This window comes from Saccostrea echinata, unplaced genomic scaffold (genome assembly GCF_033153115.1).
Source record: "Saccostrea echinata isolate AGI-Se365-2 ecotype Australia unplaced genomic scaffold, CSIRO_AGI_Sech_v1 ptg000002l, whole genome shotgun sequence".
Lineage (NCBI taxonomy): Eukaryota > Metazoa > Mollusca > Bivalvia > Ostreida > Ostreidae > Saccostrea > Saccostrea echinata.
Genome location: NW_026889751.1, coordinates 3267094 through 3288428, shown reverse-complemented (window position 1 = coordinate 3288428; position 21335 = coordinate 3267094). Strand labels below are relative to the sequence as shown.

The window sequence follows — 21335 nt, the reverse complement described above, 5'->3', positions numbered from 1 at the left end:
GGGTTAATCGATTATCTGTTTTCTTAAGCAAATGAAAAAGCATTCAATTGATGTAAATCTTACTAGAAAACTGATACAGCTTAGCTCTGTCAAAGGAAAGTTGTCAATTGTTCTTCTCGAATAGGACGTAAAAAACATACAATCAATCAATTTTACCTCAGTGTTTAGAACACAATATACAGGTTGAAGGTGAAATGTAAAAATACATGTATTCATTGGCAATTGAAAATAGTTAACAAGTGAAAGACGTTATTCAAAGGTCACTCCTATGATGTGAGCTCCTTGTGTTCTGGATCAAGACTTATCTAGCATATTACAGCCAATAAAGACGAAGCAACAAAGCTAGAAGAAAATTAAATCGTTTTATGCAATAACAATTTAACATAGGACAGAACTGCAGTAAATGTAAATCAGTCGTAAATATTATTGAATAATCTATCTGTGCGCGAGGACTTCCGCTCTTTTTGTGATCCGTTTGTCCTTAGAGTCACATGGCCATTGGTATAATCAACTGACACATATCGAGTACTAGTGTACGAACTAAGATTGCGGGGAACTTCATACTCTGCTTTTTTGCACATGAGCATCGTTTTTATTCTAATACGAATTTTCTTACTGAAAAGGCTATAGATAATAGGATTTATTCCACTGTTGGCGCATCCCAACCACTGGCTGATTGGAATAGCGTAATTATAAACTATGAAAAAGTCTGCTGGGTGCGGATCTAGTCTGATTTTTATCTGTATCACCCACAATGGAAACCAAGAGGCGGCAAACATTACTACCACTACGACTAGCATTTTCACGACTTTTATTTTTGATCTGTGTATTACACCGTTTGATCCGTAAACACCAGGAGCCTTCCGGTTCCATACTTTAAAGCCAATCACACAGTAGCATGTAATAATCAGCGCCAGAGGGAGGGAATAACAAAAAAGTAATGATCCGGCCAGAAAATAAATAGTTTCTAATGTAGTTGATGGCCACTTTGGTGAGCAGAAGGTCATATTCACAGGGTTTGTTTCATCTATAGTATATACCAACAAGTTAGGAATCATTATGACGATGCTGAACAACCAGATGCTACACATAATAATTTTACAACTCCTCCAAGTGATTTTGTAGTGTAAGGGATAACAGATTGCCAGGCACCTGGAAAAGAACATAGAAATATCAAATAAATGACTGCATCGGAACAAATAGTCTATTATTTACACAGCCCCCGTCTTCAAGTAAGAGTAATATATCTCATAGTTACATTCTTCTTAATTAAATTACAGAGGACAGGACATCAGGGTTCGACACTAACGGTGGACCGGCGGCCCGAGTCCACCAAAAAATTGGAAGGTCCACCAAATGTTCTGGACTAGGTGGACCGTCGGTCCACTTAAAATTTAAACACCGTATAAAAAAACCCAGTAAAATTCGGTTTTCTTTTTCTCTAAATCTACATCCGTAAATCAAACGATTAATTCATCCATACTTGTATTTTACAAGAAATAAATATGAAATTTGTTTTAGGTATTAAAGCAGGGGAACCTAGCGACTTTATATATTTTACATGTAATATTGATGACTACAATAACATTGAGGTGCAAGAACATTCAACACGGACATTGAAAAAGAAGCATGTAAAATTCGTGCCAAGTTAGCCAGTCTGTCCTTTCTTTACTTAATGCACAGAAAGGTGTGAAAATGTACACTAGGTAACAGGAAATCACTTCACGCCTGAACGCACACTGATGGCCAAGTTTGGAGATAATTAGAATTGATTGACAGCTGCATTTATGCATTGTTTATTTTTTCAAACTGGCGTGATTTATATTTTATGAATATCTGGGGTTTTTTTCTGCTATACTTTATATCACATATGAAAAGAATCCTATGATCACAGTTTATTTGAATAAATAATAAAAAAAAATTATGAATACATATACTTTTGTCATTTTTGCATCGTAGTAAATAAAAAATGTTCTAGCCATAGATACATGAAAAATTCACATGATTATAGATATTAGTTTATTCACCAATCAAGGGCTCTCGGGGGGCATATACAATTATTTCAGAATGATCACATATAAATAATATTAAGGTATATTGTAATATGAAAGAATATTAATCATATCTTAGTTAATTTATTAGGAATTTAAATTTTACCTACCTTTAGAAGCGAATTAAATGCAAGTTTTTACCATTGTAAATAAATGATATTAAAATAAAATTCGTCTGAAGATATAGATTGCGTTCTTTTTTCTTTTTTTTTAAATATTGGAAATATATTTAACAACAATGCTGAAAAACTCCTAATTGATTTGTTTCTGTTGATTGGTTAAACTAATACTTTATTAGTCTGACTGGACTGGGTACATAAGTTAGTGTCAAGCCTTGTACAATGAATTCATTCATTAATTCAAACATTTATGAAGGTCCACCAGAATTTGAGAAGGTCCACCAATTATTTTTGACAAGTGGACCTGCGGTCCACCAAGATAAAAAAGTTAGTGTCGAACCCTGGACACGATAACTTTCCCATGCTGAAATAAGCTAATTTTCTTTTTTCTGTCATCTTTATGTTATTCAAGCAAGTATTTAAAGTAGAAGTTACCCGCAAAATACATTTTAAAAAAATGCGCGCTTAAAATTACCGTAATTTATTTTAATAACGTATCATCATGCTTGATTTTCGAATCAATTTTTGAAATCATAAAAATTGAATTGTAACCTATGGAAAATGACAGACATCGAACCTAGATCATAAACTCAGTTTTGTTGAATGCTCAGTGAATTCTGTTTAATAGACTCTATCTTTATTAGTTACTGGTGATTACATAAAAATTTTACGGTGAAGGGAAATTATTCGATTACAGGAGAGCGTGCAAGTTTGAAGCAGATAACAAAGACGTGCAATCGAATTAAACAGTGTTCAAAGGGCAACGGCAAATACAGTGAAACTTGCTTTTAAGAAATTCCTTAAGGCACCCGTATCCGAGTTTCCTCATGAAAGTATGTGTCCTTCATACAAGTTCTTATGTTCATCAGCTAGTGTGTTGTATTTACATTAATACGTAACTTATGTGATACAAAATTTTGTTTAACTAACAATAATGAAGTATGCAAGGAATTTCGAAAAGAAAGTTTTAAAAACTACACGGATTTGCCAACCCATCCTAACATCAATGTTTAAAGAACCCTTTTTAAAACACCAAAAATGAACCTAGCTATCAGATGCAAGTACACAGACAGGAAACTAAAAGTAGGAATCAGCGAGTATTTGTTATCAATTTAAAATTAGGTCAGCTCCAATGCCCATCATCTTGAAATGGTATCCCACTCCAGTAACATTTGTCAGGAAATTACTTGACAGATGAACAAAACCTCACAGTTATGTGTCTGGGGTGTCTCAAATTAAACAAAAACACTTTTTATGAAATTAATAATAAAAAAAATCTTTGCTTCACAAAAATGCTTGCATGATACAAATCACGAAGCTGTATACCTATCAATTGCGATGGCTGCCAAAGTATTGACGGAGGCACAAACAGATATCCCTTGGAGGAAAGGTGTCAACTTGCATAGTACAGCGCCGTATCGCCAATCTGCAAGAAAAAAATTAAAAATATATATCACTCAGAGATTTCAAAATATCTTCTTACAGGAAAAGCCTGATCAAGTACTATTTCATAGAATGCTGATAACTCGTTTTAAGACAGAATCATGTTATATTTTTATACTCTTGTTTTGAATGTAACTTTTAGACTAAGTTTTGCTGAGACTTAACATTATGTATTTTTAAGAACAAGCAAATTCAAAGAATTGTGGTTACCAATTTTGGTTTGGATGCAATGATTTTATGGCATATTTTAAATGTCTTGTTTGTGTGTCCCTTCAAACTTATACATCAAAGTCAAGAAGTCAGAAATTCATATACATGTAATACATGTATATGAAAGCCCTATCTTTTCTCATTCAAGAGTTCTTACCAATGTAAAAAAAAAAATGAAAAAGACTGTAGGTTAATCTTAAAGGTTAAAGTCACGAGGTAAAAAAAATGCACATAACATAAATGCCTATCTTCTCTCATTCAGAAACTATCAGCAATGTTAAAATTTTAGATAATTAGGTCGAATTTCAAGGTCAGGGGGTTAAAAATCATAGTGTAAATTATGAATTTCCCCATATTCTCTCATTCAAAAATTAGCAGCATTGATAAAATTTTTGAAAATTCGGTCAAACATGAAGGTCGCGTAGTCAAATATTAGCATATTCGGAGACTTCTTGACACAGGTAATGCAATTGTCAAATATGAACGCCTTATCTTCTGTCATTCAAAAGTTATAACTAATGTGAAAATGTTTGAAAATTAGATCAAACTTCAAGGTCATGGGATAAAAAATTATAGCATGTTCGGAAACGTCTTCTTACAGATAATGCACATTACAAATATGAATGCTTTATCCTATCTCTTTCAAATGTTATAACCAATGTTAAACTTTTTGAAAAGTAGGGCATTTTATACTTTTTTCCAGCGACCTTGAACTTTGTTCCACGCTTTTGTCTCATTTGAAATCAAGTTTTTATATTCATACCTGAAAAAATTTCGTTACTTCAAAGTTTTATTCATGCAGTAACTCAATTTAAGGGAAAATTCCTTTCCTTTCCGATTATACCTTATTGCTTTCACAATCACAAGTAAATGTAAAGGTTTAAGATGAGATATTTGAAAGTAACTGATTTGGAAAAGCTTAAAAGATTTACCAACGGTAGATACCAAATCTTACAAAAACTTAGATGATAAATAAGCATTTGAGGATAAATATTCTCTGCAATTTGGCTGAAGAAAATAAGGGAAAGCAGACTCGCAATGACAATTTATGAAGGGATGTACAGAAAGGATGACCATTTTGTTGTTTTATAGAACCAGATAAAGGCGGAAAAGATTCAAAGCGATATTTTGGAATTAGCGTAAGAAAAAAATTAACTATTTTCGAGCTCAGATATCAAAAGAAAAGTCACCTATAAGAATTAATGAAAATGACTATCGCGACTCGTAAATTAAGAAGTAGATGCTTCTCTGAAAACACAACAAAAATAAATCAAAAGAAAACTCTATAGCCACCGCATACTATAACAACAAAACATGTTACTTAACATTTATGCCTTGCCGAAATACTTTTCTCCGTATTACATTTCCCTCTTGTCCCAAAATAATATAACTTCAGTTGAAATAAAATTTGAAGATAAACATTAATCAAGCTAAAAAGTCCATTGAAATAATACAATTTTAGAGTAGAGAAAACATCATCAAGGGCGGGTGCCGTGGAGGCGTAAGCATCCCCTGTCCACCGGTCACTACCGCCGTATGTTCCTTGTCATGATCGGGCAAACGGAAAAACCCGTAGGCAATTCAGTATGAAAAAACGTCAGTCAAAATTCGACTTAATGATAGATTGTATTTGCTGACAAGGTCATTGTATCGACCATACAATTTGCGAAATGTCGAGTTTAAATGGGACTTCACATTCTTGTTTCATCAACTTATTTGTCAAGAGTTTGCTCTTGCGTATCGAATCAACTGGGAGACAAATTCCATATGCAGATAATTATGACATGATTGCTACATAAATAAAGGAAGTTGCCTACAGAAAAGTTGAAGTCATCACGTATATCATAAAGTTTTGTTTTTACGTTACCGTTAACGTCTTTTTACTAGTAATATCCAAAAATAAAACAGGTGTGTCAGACTCTGTTTTTATTCCTAGTTCAAAGGGATACATCGAATTAATGTTGGAATAAAAATGAATTTTGTTAATATATCTAATTGTCGAATTGAAAGGCCACAGCAAGAGATTCTTCTTTTCATGTATAAGTTTTTGACAAAATTTTGCTTATATGAATACAAATATAGGTCTGGTAATAACGGGGCGCAACTAGTATCCATGGGAATTTCGACAGATTGTTGGAAGATTTGATCTCCAAAAACTACACATAAACTCAAGCATTTTTTTAAAATCAACTTCGAGTAATTTTGTGTTAATTAGATGTTTAATAAAATAGTTTTGCAAATGACCAATGGCAAGGTATGTAAATTTATGAGTTCCATTTTTTATTGAAAAAGAAGCTGTCTATGATGTCAACACGCCTGGACTTTAATTTATCGTGGGTAATGATTGTTTAATTTCTGTTTAAATCAGGATTACCCCCAACACGACTTACACATTTATAAGATAGTTTTGAGGAATTCATCTATTCTTCAAGCACTGTCATTTTTAGCAAAATGAACTTAAAAAACTGAATTTCGCCTCCAGGTTTACTTTAATAAATAACAATAACTGGATTCGGGAAGAGTTATGATTTACATATTTCATTATCTCGTGACTTTGATCGTAAAAATGACACAATTAGGTTACGGGCAAGCATTTGGCTCTAGTTTGAATGTATTATAAAGTCAGTTACTCAAATATTTCACTCCCTTTAGAAATATATAAGTTTCTGCATGGACAAAAATACTTTTAAGGTCATTTCATTACTGTTAAGGGGTGTTTGTTGGACTTGTAAGACAGAGGGGCATACAAATTAAAAACTATATATCGACTCTTTATAAAGAAAGTAATCACACAATTACTGCCAAACAATGCTTCAACACTCTATATAAATCAATAACCATAGACTTTCCTAGAACTACCATGCGTTGAAACATGAATGCAATAGTGCAAATTAAAATTGTGCGGATGCAGGTTAGGTGAAGGATGATATCACTACTACTGTTAGCGTTATCGGCCTAATTCTTGAAAGACGTGTAGTAAAACTTGTATTACATGAGATTTAGTTGGAAATGAACTAGTTTTAAGCATTTTGTTTAGTCGGGATTCATGTATTATAGAGTCTACTCTTTCTGTGATCGCCTTTTGGCGGTCTAGAATGAGGCACCCGGTAGCCCTGTTGAGATGCGCATTTCTTTCTAAATAGGAAGGAAAATCAGATCATTTACATACAAAATATTCACATACATGGAATCCAGAAACTTATCACCGATTTCAGTTTAGATGCTCTTTGATCTTATATCGTAATTATTCAACATTGTTGTCAGTTTACCATTCTTTAGATAATTGCAGGAAAAATGCCTATAGCGGCAATATAGCCCTTATCATATTGTTTTTAATTTGATCATCTGAACTGTATTCACTATTTATAAGAAGTTAAAGGGGATACAAGCGACACATATATTTGAAATACTTGCTCGCAATATAAAAATAAAATATATCTACTTTCTGTATTTTATCAAATTAAATATTTCACATTCCATAAATTAGTCACTTTTACAGCATTTCCATTTAAAACCCGAGTTATTTTTCTTTAATATAAGACAGGCATATATTATCTCAACAATTAATTCACTGAATCTTTCATCACATACTTGCACTAAAATGGCTAAATATGTGTTTATTTTATAGTACCGTTGTGTAACTATTCAAATATTTGTCACGCATCTCACATTTTGGCGTTTATATTAACAAAAATGTCAACATTTCAAAATTATTTTCACAATAAAGGTTCTGCTGTGTTCATATAGTATCCTGCATAAATTGTATAACAACTATCTTCTTATTCTAATCAATACTTGGTCTTCGTTGTAAAGGTAGATACACGTATAAATTTCTGAATAGGCTGAAAAATAATTTGAAATACGAAATAAACATTTTGTTAACAAAATTCATTGAAGTATTAAATGCGATGTTTTCAAAAACAGTGATGTTACAAATATACAAGAGGCCCATGGGCCTTGAATCGCTCTTCTGATAAACTGTACAACCTATCACTTCTATTTGAAGCTTCGAAGTATCCTGTATATTTACATAAACCCTTGAAATTCCAATTCACACTCTGAGAACCCAAGATGATTCTATGCCAATTAGTACCTGAGAGTTGGTCATGGTGACCTACTTATCACTTGTCATTCTCTGAGGACCCATCAACTAAGTTTGATGATTCTAAGCCAATTAATACCTAAAATGTTTTTTAAAATTATAATCATAAAATTTTATAAGTAGGTCAAAGTGACCTACTTTTCAATTGTTTTACTCCAAGGACCCAAGATGCATCAACTGACAAAGTTTGATGATTCTAAGCCAATTAGTACCTGTAAATATTTAATTAAAGCCATAAATTTTCAAAAGTAGGTCACCGTGACCTACTTTTCAGTCAACCTACTCCGAGGACCAAAGATGCATCAACTGACAAATTTTGACGATTCTAAGCCAAATAATTCCTGAAAATATTAAATACAGCCATAAAATTTCAAAAGTAGGTCACCGTGACCTACTTTTCAGTTGTTGTACTCCGAGGACCCAAGACGCATCAACTGACAAAGTTTAATGATTATAAGCCAATTAGTACCCGAAATATTTGATTAAAGCCATAAATTTTCAAAAGTAGGTCACCGTGACCTACTTTTCAGTTGTTGTACTCCGAGGACCCAAGACGCATAAACTGACAAAGTTTTATGATTCTAAGCCAATTAGTACCCGAAATAATTTATTAAAGCCATAGATTTTCCGAAAGTAGGTCACGGTGACCTACTTTTTTAGTCGACCTACTCCGAAGACCCATGACGCATCAACTGACAAAGTTTGATGATTCTAGCCAATAAGTACCCAAAATATTTAATTATAGCCAATATTTAATTATAGTCATATAAATTGAAAAGTAGGTCACGGTGACCTACTTTTCAGTTGACCTTTTTTGAGGACCCAAGATGCATCAACTTACAAAGTTTTATGATCATAGGACTTAAATGTCCAAATTATGCCTCTAAAACGCTTTGAAATCGAATGCCTACAAAGTTCAAAAAGTAGGTCACTGTGACCTACTTTTAATAAATATGTTTTATGGCCCCAAGATGCATCATCTTACAAGATTTAATGATTCTAAGCCTCCCCGTATTCGAATTAATGACCTTAATTGTTTTAAAAAAGATTAGCCATAAAATTCAAAAAGTAGGTCAAGGTGACCTACTTTTTAGTTGACGTACTTTGAGGACCCAAGATGCATCAACTGACAAAATTTGATGATCATAGGCCTTAAATTGTTCAAAATATGCCTCTAAATCATTTTGAAAAAGAATGGCCGCAAAATTTAAAAAGTAGGTCACCGTGACCTACTTTTGAGTCAACATGATATGAGGTCCTTAGATGCACCAACTGACAAGATTTGATGATCCTAGTCCTTATATTAAGCAAAATATCAACATTTTAATAAAATGTAATTTTTGGTCAACTTTGAAGTGACCTTGAGACCACGCCCTTTGCCCCAGGGTAAATCCCCGTGCCAATTTTAATCTACAACATATTCTCATCCTTTTGTGTAAGTTTGGTGATAATCTGCCCAGTGGTTCTTGAGAAGAAGATTTTTTAGCAACCAGTACTTTTTTTTCTATTTTCCTATTTATCTCCCCTTGTTAAAGGGTCACAACCCCAGTTTTAGTATAAAAGGGAGCCCTTGGGCCAAGGATACCTTGTGACAAATTTGACAATAATTGGCCAAGGGGTTCTTGAGTTATGGCCCATATCCTAAAAAGTTTACGCACACCGCACAAATGGCCATAGCATTAGCTCTTTGAGCCTTTGGTTCAGAAGAGCTAAAAATGTTGGTAGCAAATTGATAGCAAGACATTGTGGCAAAACATTTCATAATGCTGACTAATGATATTCCACGGCGATCATTCCTTATTTTAAGGTGCTTCTGGGCTTTCATGCATCCAATTTTAATTCTGTACCCCAGGCCAACTACACACGTTCGGTTTTCAAAGCGACATAATGAGTTAAAATTATGTGTTTGCTTTATGACATTTGCATCGTAAATCAAAAGACCGTCACGGTAGCTTAGTTGGTAGAAGGCTTCCTCCGTGATCGGAAGATCGTGGGTTCAAGCAATGGCCGCGACAGACACAAGTCGATAAATGCTCCTTCGCCAAGCGCTTGGTACTTTGAAGTTACAGGTCTTTCGGATGAGACCTAAAAAACGCCACAAAAGGCGTTGGCACGTTAAAGATCCTTCGCTGCACAATGGGCCTGAGTGCTGAGTAAAGTTCTACTTGAAGCCTTTTACCGGTATATGGTGACGTCTCTAAATGAGCTAAAAAATGAGCTAAAAAATCTCGAATACGACGTAAAACAACATACAATCAATCATAAATCAACAGTTTTATATTAAAATATGAGTAGAGCGAAGTTTTGACAAACTAGCTGCACTGTAAATTTGTTTGTTTGTATGTTGTTTAACGTCCCTCTCGAGAATTTTTCACTCACATGGAGAAGCCACCACTTGCCGGTGGAGAGCTGCAAATTTTGTCCTATACTCGGCACTTACGGCCATTGAGCAGTGAGGGATCTTTTTCGTGCCACCACCTACTGCGACACGGGACGCGGTTTATACGGTCTCATCCGAAGGACCGGTCTCCACGTCCCACAGTGCTGCACAGTAAAGCAAGCAAAGAGTGCAGAATACATGCGTCGCTAAAGCAATGATTTTATCAATAGCACCATTTTTATCTTCCATTTCATGGTCACACGATACTTGTTATCACTAAACTTGGGGTATGCATGTCCAAGAGACAATTACGCAAAATCGGTATGGTCAATCATTAAATATGTTGTGTTTTATTGTTGACAAGTATTATAAGAATTACCAAAAGTACACAATTTTGTATTTTTTCTGAAGAATAAATTTTTAGTTTTTTTTTGGTCGAAAATCTTGATAAATTATCTTAATACGTGAATATATTTTAAATTTCATTATATATTTACTTTATAAATATGAGCTCATATATCTTTGTGTTAAAATTTGGCGGGTTTTTGGATGCATCTGTAGCATGTTGTATGAATATAAACAATGAGAAGGACATCTAATATAGGCTTTTATGTTAGCTTATGAGTTGTTTGAGTGTCTAAAAAAACATTTGATTGACAGAGATTTTGAAAGGATTTAGTTACATTTAAAAAGAGATACTTATACGTATATTGAGAAGAGATATGTTTGAGATGACTTAACATTCGTTGTAATTATTTAATGTAATCCATGTGCAGAACTATAATGAACAATTATAGTTGACAAATTAACTATTTTTGTCCATCCCCAAACCACAAAGTTTTTCAAATTCATGAAACTTTTCTAGCAATATTGATAAAGAAAACAAGATGAATTTGTAATTGACATAAGGTGGGGTTCTAGCAGCATATGTTTAGAACAATAATATTGGTAAAAGACAAACCTTTTTGGGCGATGCCTCCCGACAAAAAAGCTTCCTCAAGCATATCAAAACTTCCCACCAAAAAAGGTTTAAAAAAAAAAACAAGTATAATGATCCATCGTTTACCTAATGAGCATCAGTTGATAATAAGTATAAATATTTCGATCTCAAAAAACAAACAAATTACAAAAATTCTTTTTTAAAAAAAAATCTGTCAACGGTCGACGCCGAGAGAATATCACATCCAGACATTTTGTCCTGGCGATTTAAAAGGTTTCCGCACGATACACTGGTCATAGTGAAATCCCATGGGCTTTTTGTTTAGAATCAGCTTCAAAAGGAATGGGACGGGAAAAATAGTTTTTTTGTGTAGGATATGCAAAAATTACTCTATAATTGGTATTCCAAAATCTTTAAATGTCAAAATTTTTACTGGAAAGACAACAATCTATCAGCAACTGTAAGAGCATTCCGGAGGATGTTAACTTGTTTGAGTTCCTCTTTGTCCCTAAAAATTGTATGGGTGAACAATACAGTAAAGCAAAACTGGTCAAATTCTATGAAAAATTATTGATATATATTGAAAATGAAAGTAGTTTGCAAATAAACATAGCTGAATTAAGACAGAATATTGAGTCACTGACACACCTCAAATCACTGTATAATTACTCAGTAATCGTGCTGACATTATGCACATACAGAAATTTTCATAATAATAATAGTAGGATGAATTAAAATCAGCCAAATTTCCGGTATTTCGTATGATTTTTACGTAAACTATCAAAGATAAAAACTGTCACAGATGCGAAAGCTGATCAGATAAATAAATGCTGGTCAAAATATTTTTTTGACAGAGAAATTTACTGAAAATGCCCACATTCCAACCTTAGGAATTATTCATAGTTCCGTCCTTAACCAGTAATCTTAATTAACAAAACATTTTACTTTGCTATTTTGGTATATAAACGGCTCCTTTCGAATGGCAAGAAGCTTGTTAAGAAGAAAACCAACATTTGACATTTTAGATTTCATCTACGGTCTACTTAAGTTCTAAAAGTATATGTTGCTTTGAATCACCAATAGTTATAGCTCTCATGAAATCCCGACCGAAAAAAAGTAGGATGTAATCCATGTTTGTTACAAATCGTGTCCATTGAGAGGGAACAGACCAAGTACAATGCAGCATTACTTATCTGCATCTCCAAGGTAGAATATTCGTTTAATAATATATTAATTGCATTTTGGTTTGAAACGTATATGTGCTGCTAAATTAAAAAATCCAATTAAAAGGTTCAAGGTCAAAGTGGTTGGTATCCAAAGGAAGGTCTTGTCACAAGGATTACATATGTAAAGTATAAAAGCCCTAGCACCAACCATTCAAAAGTTATGAACAAGGTTAAAGTTTTTTTAAGTAAGTAAAACGTCAAGGTCAAGGTGGTTGGTATCCAAAGGAAGGTCTTGTCACAAGGATTACATATGTGAAGTATGAAAGCCCTAGACCAACCATTCAAAAGTCATGACCAAGGATAAAGTTTTTCGAAAGTAAATCAAACACCTATGTCTAGGTCAAAGGGTGAAAGTGATTGGTATCCAAAGGAAGGTCTTGTCACAACGATTACATATGTGAAGAATGAAATTCCTAGCACCAACCATTCAGAAGTTATGACCAAGGTTTAAGTTTTTTTCAAACGTAGGTCAAACTCCTATGTCAAGGTCAAAGTGGTTGGTATCCAAAGGAAGGTGATGTCATAAGGGTTACATATGTGAAGTATGAAAACCCTAGCGTCAACCATTCAAAATTTATGGCCAAGGTTAAAGTTATTCAAAAGTAGGTCAAACTCCTAGGTCAAGGTCAAAGTGGTTTGTATCCAAAAAAGGCCTTGTCACAAGGATTACATATGTGAAGTATGAAAGCCCTAGCTTTAACCATTCAAAAGATATGGCCAAGGTTAAAGTTTTTCAAAAGTAGGTCAAACTCCTAGGTCAAGGTCAAAGAGGTGGATATCCAGAGGAAGGTCTTGTCACAAGGAATACACATGTGACGTTTGAAACCCCAAGCACCAACTGTTCAAAAGTTATGGCCAAGGTTAAAGTTTTTCAAATGTAGGTCAAACGTCAAGGTCAAAGTTGTTGGTATCCAAAGGAAGGCCTTGTCACAAAGAATACACATGTGAAGTTTGAAACCCAAGCACCAACTGTTCAGAAGTTATGGCCAAGGTTAAAGTCTCATAAAATTTTGCAAAAGTGGGTCAAACTCCAAGGTCAAATATGATGGAACATGTACCCAAATAAAGGTCTTGTCACAAAAATACACATGTGAAATATGAAAGTCATAGCTCCAACCAATCAAAAGTTATGGGCAAGGTTAAAGTTGACAACAGACAGACAGATAAACATACAAACAGACAGACAGGACAAAAACAATATACCCCCGGGATCTTTCGATCCGGGGGCATAAAAATACATTTTGAACATATGCATGACTATAACTGCATTTTGAATAGTGTTCTTTAAGTAACAGCATAAAATAAAAGTGTTGACAAACAAAAAGATATCAAGTTCTCGCTTCACACAAGTGTACATGAACATATAGTACTTTTCACCTCGATCTTGTTCAAGAGACACCGATTTCAGCAGCTATCACATTTTGTACGCACTGGCAGATTCAGAAGGGGTATGAGGGCCAAAAATTTCGAAAAACAAGGTTACATGTGTGTAAAGATAAAGGGAAAAAACTGTCATGATATTAAAATGAAAATATCAAAATACGTTGCAATAGATAAATTTATGAAATACAAGATTTGGTACAATTGCAAAAGCAACTTTTTAAAGCAATCAATATAAGCGGAGAAATGTTTTCCTCAAGCCTTTATTTCTATAATACGGACCTGCCAATTTTCTTGATACAAAAAAAAAATCATCAGACGTTTTCTTACTACACACGTCACTTCCCTTGCCTCAGAAATTCTTTTAAACGCCACCACATACCTCGGAAAAGGAAGAAGAATGGCGATCGTGAATTAACTACACTTTTTCGTCCGTGGCTGATGAAGGTAATTTTAAGAATCCCTTAGGAAAATAGAGTGACAATATCAGTAGTGAAATGTCTTGTATGAAGCAGGTCGTTTTAAGAATAATAAATCCAAGAGTAGAGCACATATACATGTATATAGCTCTGTAAATTGCTAATGAATTTTCTGTAGCAAGTTACAAACATACATATACATGTAAGATAGCAGATTAGTTTGCATTTTTAAATACATTTTTAGGTTACAATCAAGATGAAAATAAATACCGAATGCCCAACTAAAATGATAATACTCTTTATTATACGACAGTTTCACACAGTTTTAAGAAAGTTTAAGATTCTGAAAATAATTTATAGGACCGTATTTCTTATCCATCTCAGGAAAGTCATTCTGACACAGAAAAAAAGTTTTATTTGGGGGGGGGGATGCTAATAAATCCTAACTTTATTTGCAATTTTATTGATTATAACAAATTTAACTAAAACGAGAGGACATACAGGTCCACTGAGGCCAGAGCATGTTTACATACGATAACAAGGGGGCAGGGACTCCCAAGAAATATTGAAGAAGACTGACTCAAATCATAATTCAATAACGAGCAAATAAGCTTGACTGGAAAGTTTTACTCTTATAATCAATATTTGTCAAGAGATTCCGTGGATTGCGCCCTGGATCTGCTGGGGATATAAGGCGGTCTCCAGACCCCCTGCATGATGAAATTATGAAAAAATTTACACACACCCCCCCCCCCCCCAGTTCTTGGATCCTTTTTGGTACGACTTATGAATATGAAGTTCTAAGGTTAAATATAACTTAAAATTGTCGTTTTACTTAGTCTTATTGGGCATAATAAAATGTTTGAGCTTGTCCAAGTACAGTGCAGGAAACTAATTTTGTTACAGCATCGATGCTGATTTGAATGCTTCCTTTGCTTGCTGATTTGAATGCTTCCTTTGCTTGCTGATTTAATGCTAGTAATCCTTATCCTGATGCTGTTTTATAATTAGGTCAATGCTACCGGAAGCAGCATCATGCTACCGGAAGTAGATAATGAATTTCAGCATTGCCGTTTAAAGCAATAAAAGAGTGCCTTTTACAATTATTTGATCATAATATCTCACTATGTATCAATAATGTGAATACTTTAACCAATATTCTTTCTTTCTTTTTTAATTTTTTACTGAATTAAAACTCATTGATTTTCTGATGCTAGTAGGATAATGCTGGTTTTATGTAGGTCAATGCTGGTTTTATCCTATGCTTGCTGATGCTGATCCTGGTAATGCTGTTTTTTAAATGCTGATCCTGATGCTACTAATGCTTATGCTGATGCTGGTTTTATGTAACAAAATTAGTTCCCTGCACTGTAATCACATTATTAATCAAATACTTTCTTTATAAAGATATTCTTCTTTCTTTATCCATATTCTCTAGTCTTATATTGAAGACAAATTCATCAGACAAAATGACAGAAGAAGCGACGGAAAGCAAAATTTAATATATTTCCTAAAATGGAAATAATAATCTTAAGAAGAATCTAAACGCTAGCGAAAAATGTTTTTGGACTTAGAGAAATTAATTTATTTTCAACATACAGTACTTTGTATATATTTCTAGGAAAAATTATATAAGGCAATGAAGAATTGGTGAAGAGAAATCACTGCTGTTTTTTTTTTTTTTTACATCGGGAAAATTCATACCAAAAAATATATCTCGGTCTTCAATAATATTTAGAATATTTAAATCCATCACATATTGTGACATTCACTGTATATTTCCGTTTATTCTATCATATCTAAGAGTAGATCACTCTAATTTCATAAAACTACCATGGGATTAATACTTTTCAGTGTGCTGTGTAAAGCCTTCTTACAGAAAATTTCAGCAACTTCAGCATTTCATATTCTAGGTTTACAATTCAGCATTTAAACAAACCTCCCAGGGATGTTTTTCGTCAAGAAAGACAACAAAGACATAACTTTTTTGAGCAAAGAGATTAGGGCCATTATAAGAAAGGGCAATAGAAGAAAAAATATTAACCGGAGGAAACGTAGATTACGCTATTTGTTTCATTTAACGAGAATGATGAACTTCTTAAGGGTAATGGGCAATAAGTATTCATCAGAGATTTGTGGTAAAATGGCTCTCATTTAAGATGTCTGAAGAATAGCGGGGCATGTGTTGGTATAATGGATGAGTTGCTGCTGCTATTTTCACGTGCTTTAAAGACCAAAACTGTCACGTTATTTAATTCATTACTCGATTATATCAAAGACAAAACTTATAATTGGGGTATGTTCTTCACAACGCTCGATTTGAAACATTCCAGAAATTTACATTATAACACCTGTAGGAGATTCTTCTTTCTGGGAAATAGTGGCACCCGTCGACATAAATAAATGAAACTGGAACGGAATGAATTATACATAAAGGTTTTTTTTAAATAACAAACAGAAAAATGATAAAATAAACTATGCTTCGCAGATCGTCTTCTCCATTCAGAGTAAATACACGCAACACTCTTCATGCTTTCTATCAGCTTCTTATGTATTCTGAATTTTATAGCTTTATGATGCAACAATATTTTCTTGACTGTTATGCTTTTTTTTTTCTTTAAAACATGGCGTTTGACTTTAATTTACGTGAAACAGTTTCATTAAAAAAACATCCTTTATCATTACTAACAGGATGTCCAAAACGGTAGCCGAGTTTCCTAAAGTAGCAAGACACTGATTAAATTTCCATGCTAAAGGGCTGACGTTATGTTGCCTACAGGATATAAAATGACCATAAGGGCGCACTCGAGCGCTAAGACCTAAGAGACCGCGCACTCCAGCACAAAGACCTAAAAGCCAGCGATAATTTACGCACATTAACATCCAAGTTAAAAACTAAGTCAAGTTACATCAATGTTAAAGATAGATTATGGACATTTTTCCATTAATGACTCTGGCAAGTCCTCACATCCGCTCCATTCATTCATGGTTTTGCTCTTTCGAGAAGGATGCACCTATTAACTATTAATTAATTAGATTTTCTTCATAACCTGGTCTTTGGTTGTAAAAAAGGAGCATTTTGTCATAACACCACTGAGCGTAATGCTCAAATAAAATGTTTAAAATGCACTTACAAGGAAGCTTACTATACAGTATCCTTACTGAACCATGATTATATAGTACATGTTCTAGAGGCGATACTTCTAAGGAATTGTATAGGGTAATTGATTCTACGGATACGGGTGTCTTCCAATGACTTCATAATACAAGTACTTGTTTTGTTTTGTTTTTCATTATCACTAAATCATTTCATTGAAAAACATTCAGTTTTATTTAAAAACGGAAAGAGAGAAAGAAAAGGGGGAAAAGTCCAATTCTATACTACGATTCATACATGCACTGAATTTTTTCCCGAAAACATGCGTCCTGATGTTGCTTTCATACAATATTAGTTGATATTACCTTCTGATATATCATGTTTTAGTCTTTTTTATGGCATGTTACGTGGCTCGTTATGCATTTTTGAATATTCAATAAAAACCGGTAAAGAATATGGGCGAACAAGGCGAGCACAATGCCTACAGTGCATCAAACATGCAGGTGAAAAATTAAATCTCAATTAAAACAAAATTTTCTTTGATATTTCATCTAAAATGAAATTATACTATATATGAAATCTCCACAATTTGCATAAAAATCTCACAAAGATTGAAATTATTTGCCTATGAAATAGCATACACACACTAGAGAGGACTAAAAGGATCATTTTCTCATACTAAAACACAATTTTTCGATATGAGTGGGTCCTTGCTCCATATTTTTCAAATTTATCCTCAAAGTTTGCGAGAAAATATACATTTTTTGGTCAACAAAAACATGGAGCAAAGACACACTATACATTAAAAATACACTTTTATGACACATCGTTAGTCTCAAAGAAAAAATGATACTCAGGATTTTTATTTATAGGGTTCGAACCTCACGAATATCGTATTAATTTTTTAATAACAGAATAATTTTGCCGAGAAAATATTCTTCAGAAAAGTTTTGTTTATCATAATTTCATAAATTTCAATAATGAGAACTTTACTTTTAATACGAAATTCACAAATTGATTATTATTTTATATATCTGATGCTATAGACATTCTGCGCGCCTTGTTCACCCATCTCCTTTCTAAATCAATCCTAATTTAAATCTTAAGATGTTATACTAAAAAAACTGTACTAAAAACAGTTGTAGTTTTATTGCATACCTAGAAATAAATGTCGTTATAAATGCAGTAATGATATTGGGAGTATTTGTGAGAGCCTTTCGATCCCTTTTCAAAGCATTACGAGATTTATCAGTACATTGTTATATAAATTTACATTTCACAAAAGTCATAATAACCCCTTGTGCTTAAACTCCTATTTCAAAATTCATTATATTTGACTTGCTCATATGGTAAGAATGTAAAAACTAGAAAACAGAAACCATCAATGCAGACCTCACGGAACGCTATTAAGATTTCCAGCTGCCTGGTGTTATGAATTATTGAACGTAAATATGTTACTTCATTTATTTTAGTTATTAAATTATGACCTTCGGATTTATCTTCCTGTAAACCAAAACCTTGAAAAAAAAAAAAAACATACACGCTGAACTTTCTCTGAAGGAATTTATCATGGGGAGAAATCGTGCTAATACAATATAATACTGAGAATAGAAATGCATTTGAAATTGACCTTGCAACTTCTACTGACTCAATTTAATATTATAGAAGATAATACATGCAGTTGACTTCAATTTGACCAGACAACTTCTACTTAATTGAGTTTTAGCATTCCATTTAGCATAAAGAATGAATGATTATAGAAAAAAAAATACCTAGAATTTTTACATTTAGTATGGTTGTGAATTAAAGAAAAAGAATTAACATCAAATATACTTGGGCTAAGTACATGACCACCTTAAAATATTGCATTTGAGGTAGATAGAAATATGGAATTACATACTTATAACTGCACGAAATACTTACCAATGAATATATTTATCATTGTATTGATTGGCATGACAACAATAGCCACCAAAAGGTCTGCACAAGCCAGGTTTACGATGAAAAAGTTGGTCTTTGTATGCATCCACCGATGTCTGATCACCACAATAATGACTGTGAGATTTCCAAATAAAGCGAAAAGAAATATCAAGGCGTAAGCCACCGAATAAATGACAACCACCTCTAATTCGTGCTTTAGTTCTTGTGTAAAACTCACATTTAAGCTATCACTGCTAGAATTGCTTTCCATTACAAGGCAATCATAAGTTTCCTATCAGAGAAGAGAATTTCACTTGTTGAAATCTTTATGTAAATATTACGGTGTGTTTTCCTAAGTTGCTACAGGACGACTCCGCTCTCAGGGATACTTGTGACCACTAACTCTTAAGAACCGATGCCAGACCTATCAATGGGTATCGCTCCGTATTGTTTTCGCTGTTCGACTAACGATCTGTCATCATACTTTCGTTATTTGATCCTTATTGATTGTAGGTACACATTTTAAGAAAGAGTTCTGCTCACAACTTGCGAGACTTTAACGATTCCCTGTAACTTGGCACTTCATATTGTTCAAAGATTTTGTTATCAATTAACTCAATTATATGCTTCGAAAATTGGAAAGCTTCTTCCGACGTGACCAGGAGTGGGCTTTATGTGCGCATTACAAAAAAGTTTAATATAAATTTTATTTGCTGATAAAATCTACGTCTGACATGGCAGGAGTTCAAGCTTGCATTTCTTCCCGAGCTCCTTTTCTAATGAAAATATTTATTTAATTGTCTGCATCCAATTTCTTCCATTCTACACGATTAAGTCAGCATACAATTGCGACCTTTAAGGATAATTTTCAACAACAGAGATCCCTCTTAATTCCTAGTAAGTGAACTTTATAGAGGAGAGTATATCAACGGAGACAAACTCTAATTAAGTCCAGTGCTTTCTGGAAGAATAAATCCACAGTGACAACATGTAAATCTGTACCTTGCAGAACGGATTATGAACGTCATAGGCATGTCAAGATTTAATATGACATATTATAAGAACTCTTCACAATGACTTAATTCAGGGTACTGCTAAAGTTTACATAGTTTCATTCTAATATCGTATAATGCAAAGTAGATAACTGAACAATGCTCTTGAAAATAATAAAATCGTAACTGAAACAGAACGGCAATAAATTCGTTATTTCAATTATTTTGCCAATCCATTCTTTAGATATCTCTCACTGGATAAAAAAATTATTCTTACATGCAAAGAGAAGAAAGTGATTGTATTTGTAAACATGGAAAATAGATCTTAATGATTAATAAAAATAAAAAAAAACAAACAGCTATTCCATAATGAACTATTTTCAGCAGTATTATGATTAATGTTGTGCGAGGCAGAGAAAAGGAAATTTGAGAAGTCTCTTGCTAGCTCTCCTATATGTATCTATCTATCCATCAATCTATGCAACACGTTAATACGATGTTACGTATTATTTTCATATATTTTCACTACAAGTGAAAAGTCGCAGACACGTGGTATCATTGAAGAACCACAGATACACTCAATAAACAATCGAACAATTTTATATTTCTTTACGCACAACCTGACATCATTTCACTCCTCCCAATACGTGAAAGAATAATTCTTATTATATCATTTTCATACGAAGATGTACGCGTATCTATACGCGAGAAAGCCAATTTGGATAAACAAATATAACTGCGACGAGATATTGCATTCACGTGGAACAAATTAATAATTGAAACATCAATTTTTGTACAAGCTAGTCAGAAAAAAAAATTGTAGCAGACATCTGTCAGAACCTTTTTAGACATATTAACAGTATAATAACAAATAATAATAATATCATTGTCTGTTTCCTGGAGAATGAAGCAGACATTCTTCTTTATGGCATGTAGTAGAACGATGTACAAAACCAGGGTCGTGGCGGTCACCGTTTGCCGCGTGCAGGGTCTGGCAAAAGCATATAGGCGAACAAGAAACCTACAGATTTGAAATATCTTAACCTGTAACAAATA

The 21335-nt window shown here is 33.4% G+C and overlaps 1 protein-coding gene across 1 annotated transcript; it reads right to left on the bottom strand.

The window, feature by feature from the left end:
• Positions 1–387: 387 nt before the first annotated feature.
• LOC133178352 (neuropeptide SIFamide receptor-like) lies at positions 388–19951 on the bottom strand. Its single transcript, XM_061313085.1, has 3 exons — positions 19291–19951; positions 3497–3596; positions 388–1152 (listed from the first exon to the last, which is right to left on the bottom strand). The coding sequence occupies exons 1-3, from the start codon at positions 19556–19558 to the stop codon at positions 411–413; spliced, it is 1110 nt and encodes a 369-aa protein (XP_061169069.1). The 5' UTR covers positions 19559–19951; the 3' UTR covers positions 388–410.
• Positions 19952–21335: the final 1384 nt, after the last annotated feature.

What these genes read in the sequence shown, in the direction of transcription:
- LOC133178352 (XM_061313085.1), bottom strand. Translation starts at nt 19,558, where the DNA reads ATGGAAAGCAATTCTAGCAGTGATAGCTTAAATGTGAGTTTTACACAA. An exon ending in AATGATAAATATATTCATTG is followed by an intron (nt 3,597 to 19,290) that starts GTAAGTATTTCG and finishes TTTTTCTTGCAG; the next exon opens with ATTGGCGATACGGCGCTGTA. An exon ending in GCAGCCATCGCAATTGATAG is followed by an intron (nt 1,153 to 3,496) that starts GTATACAGCTTC and finishes GTTCTTTTCCAG; the next exon opens with GTGCCTGGCAATCTGTTATC.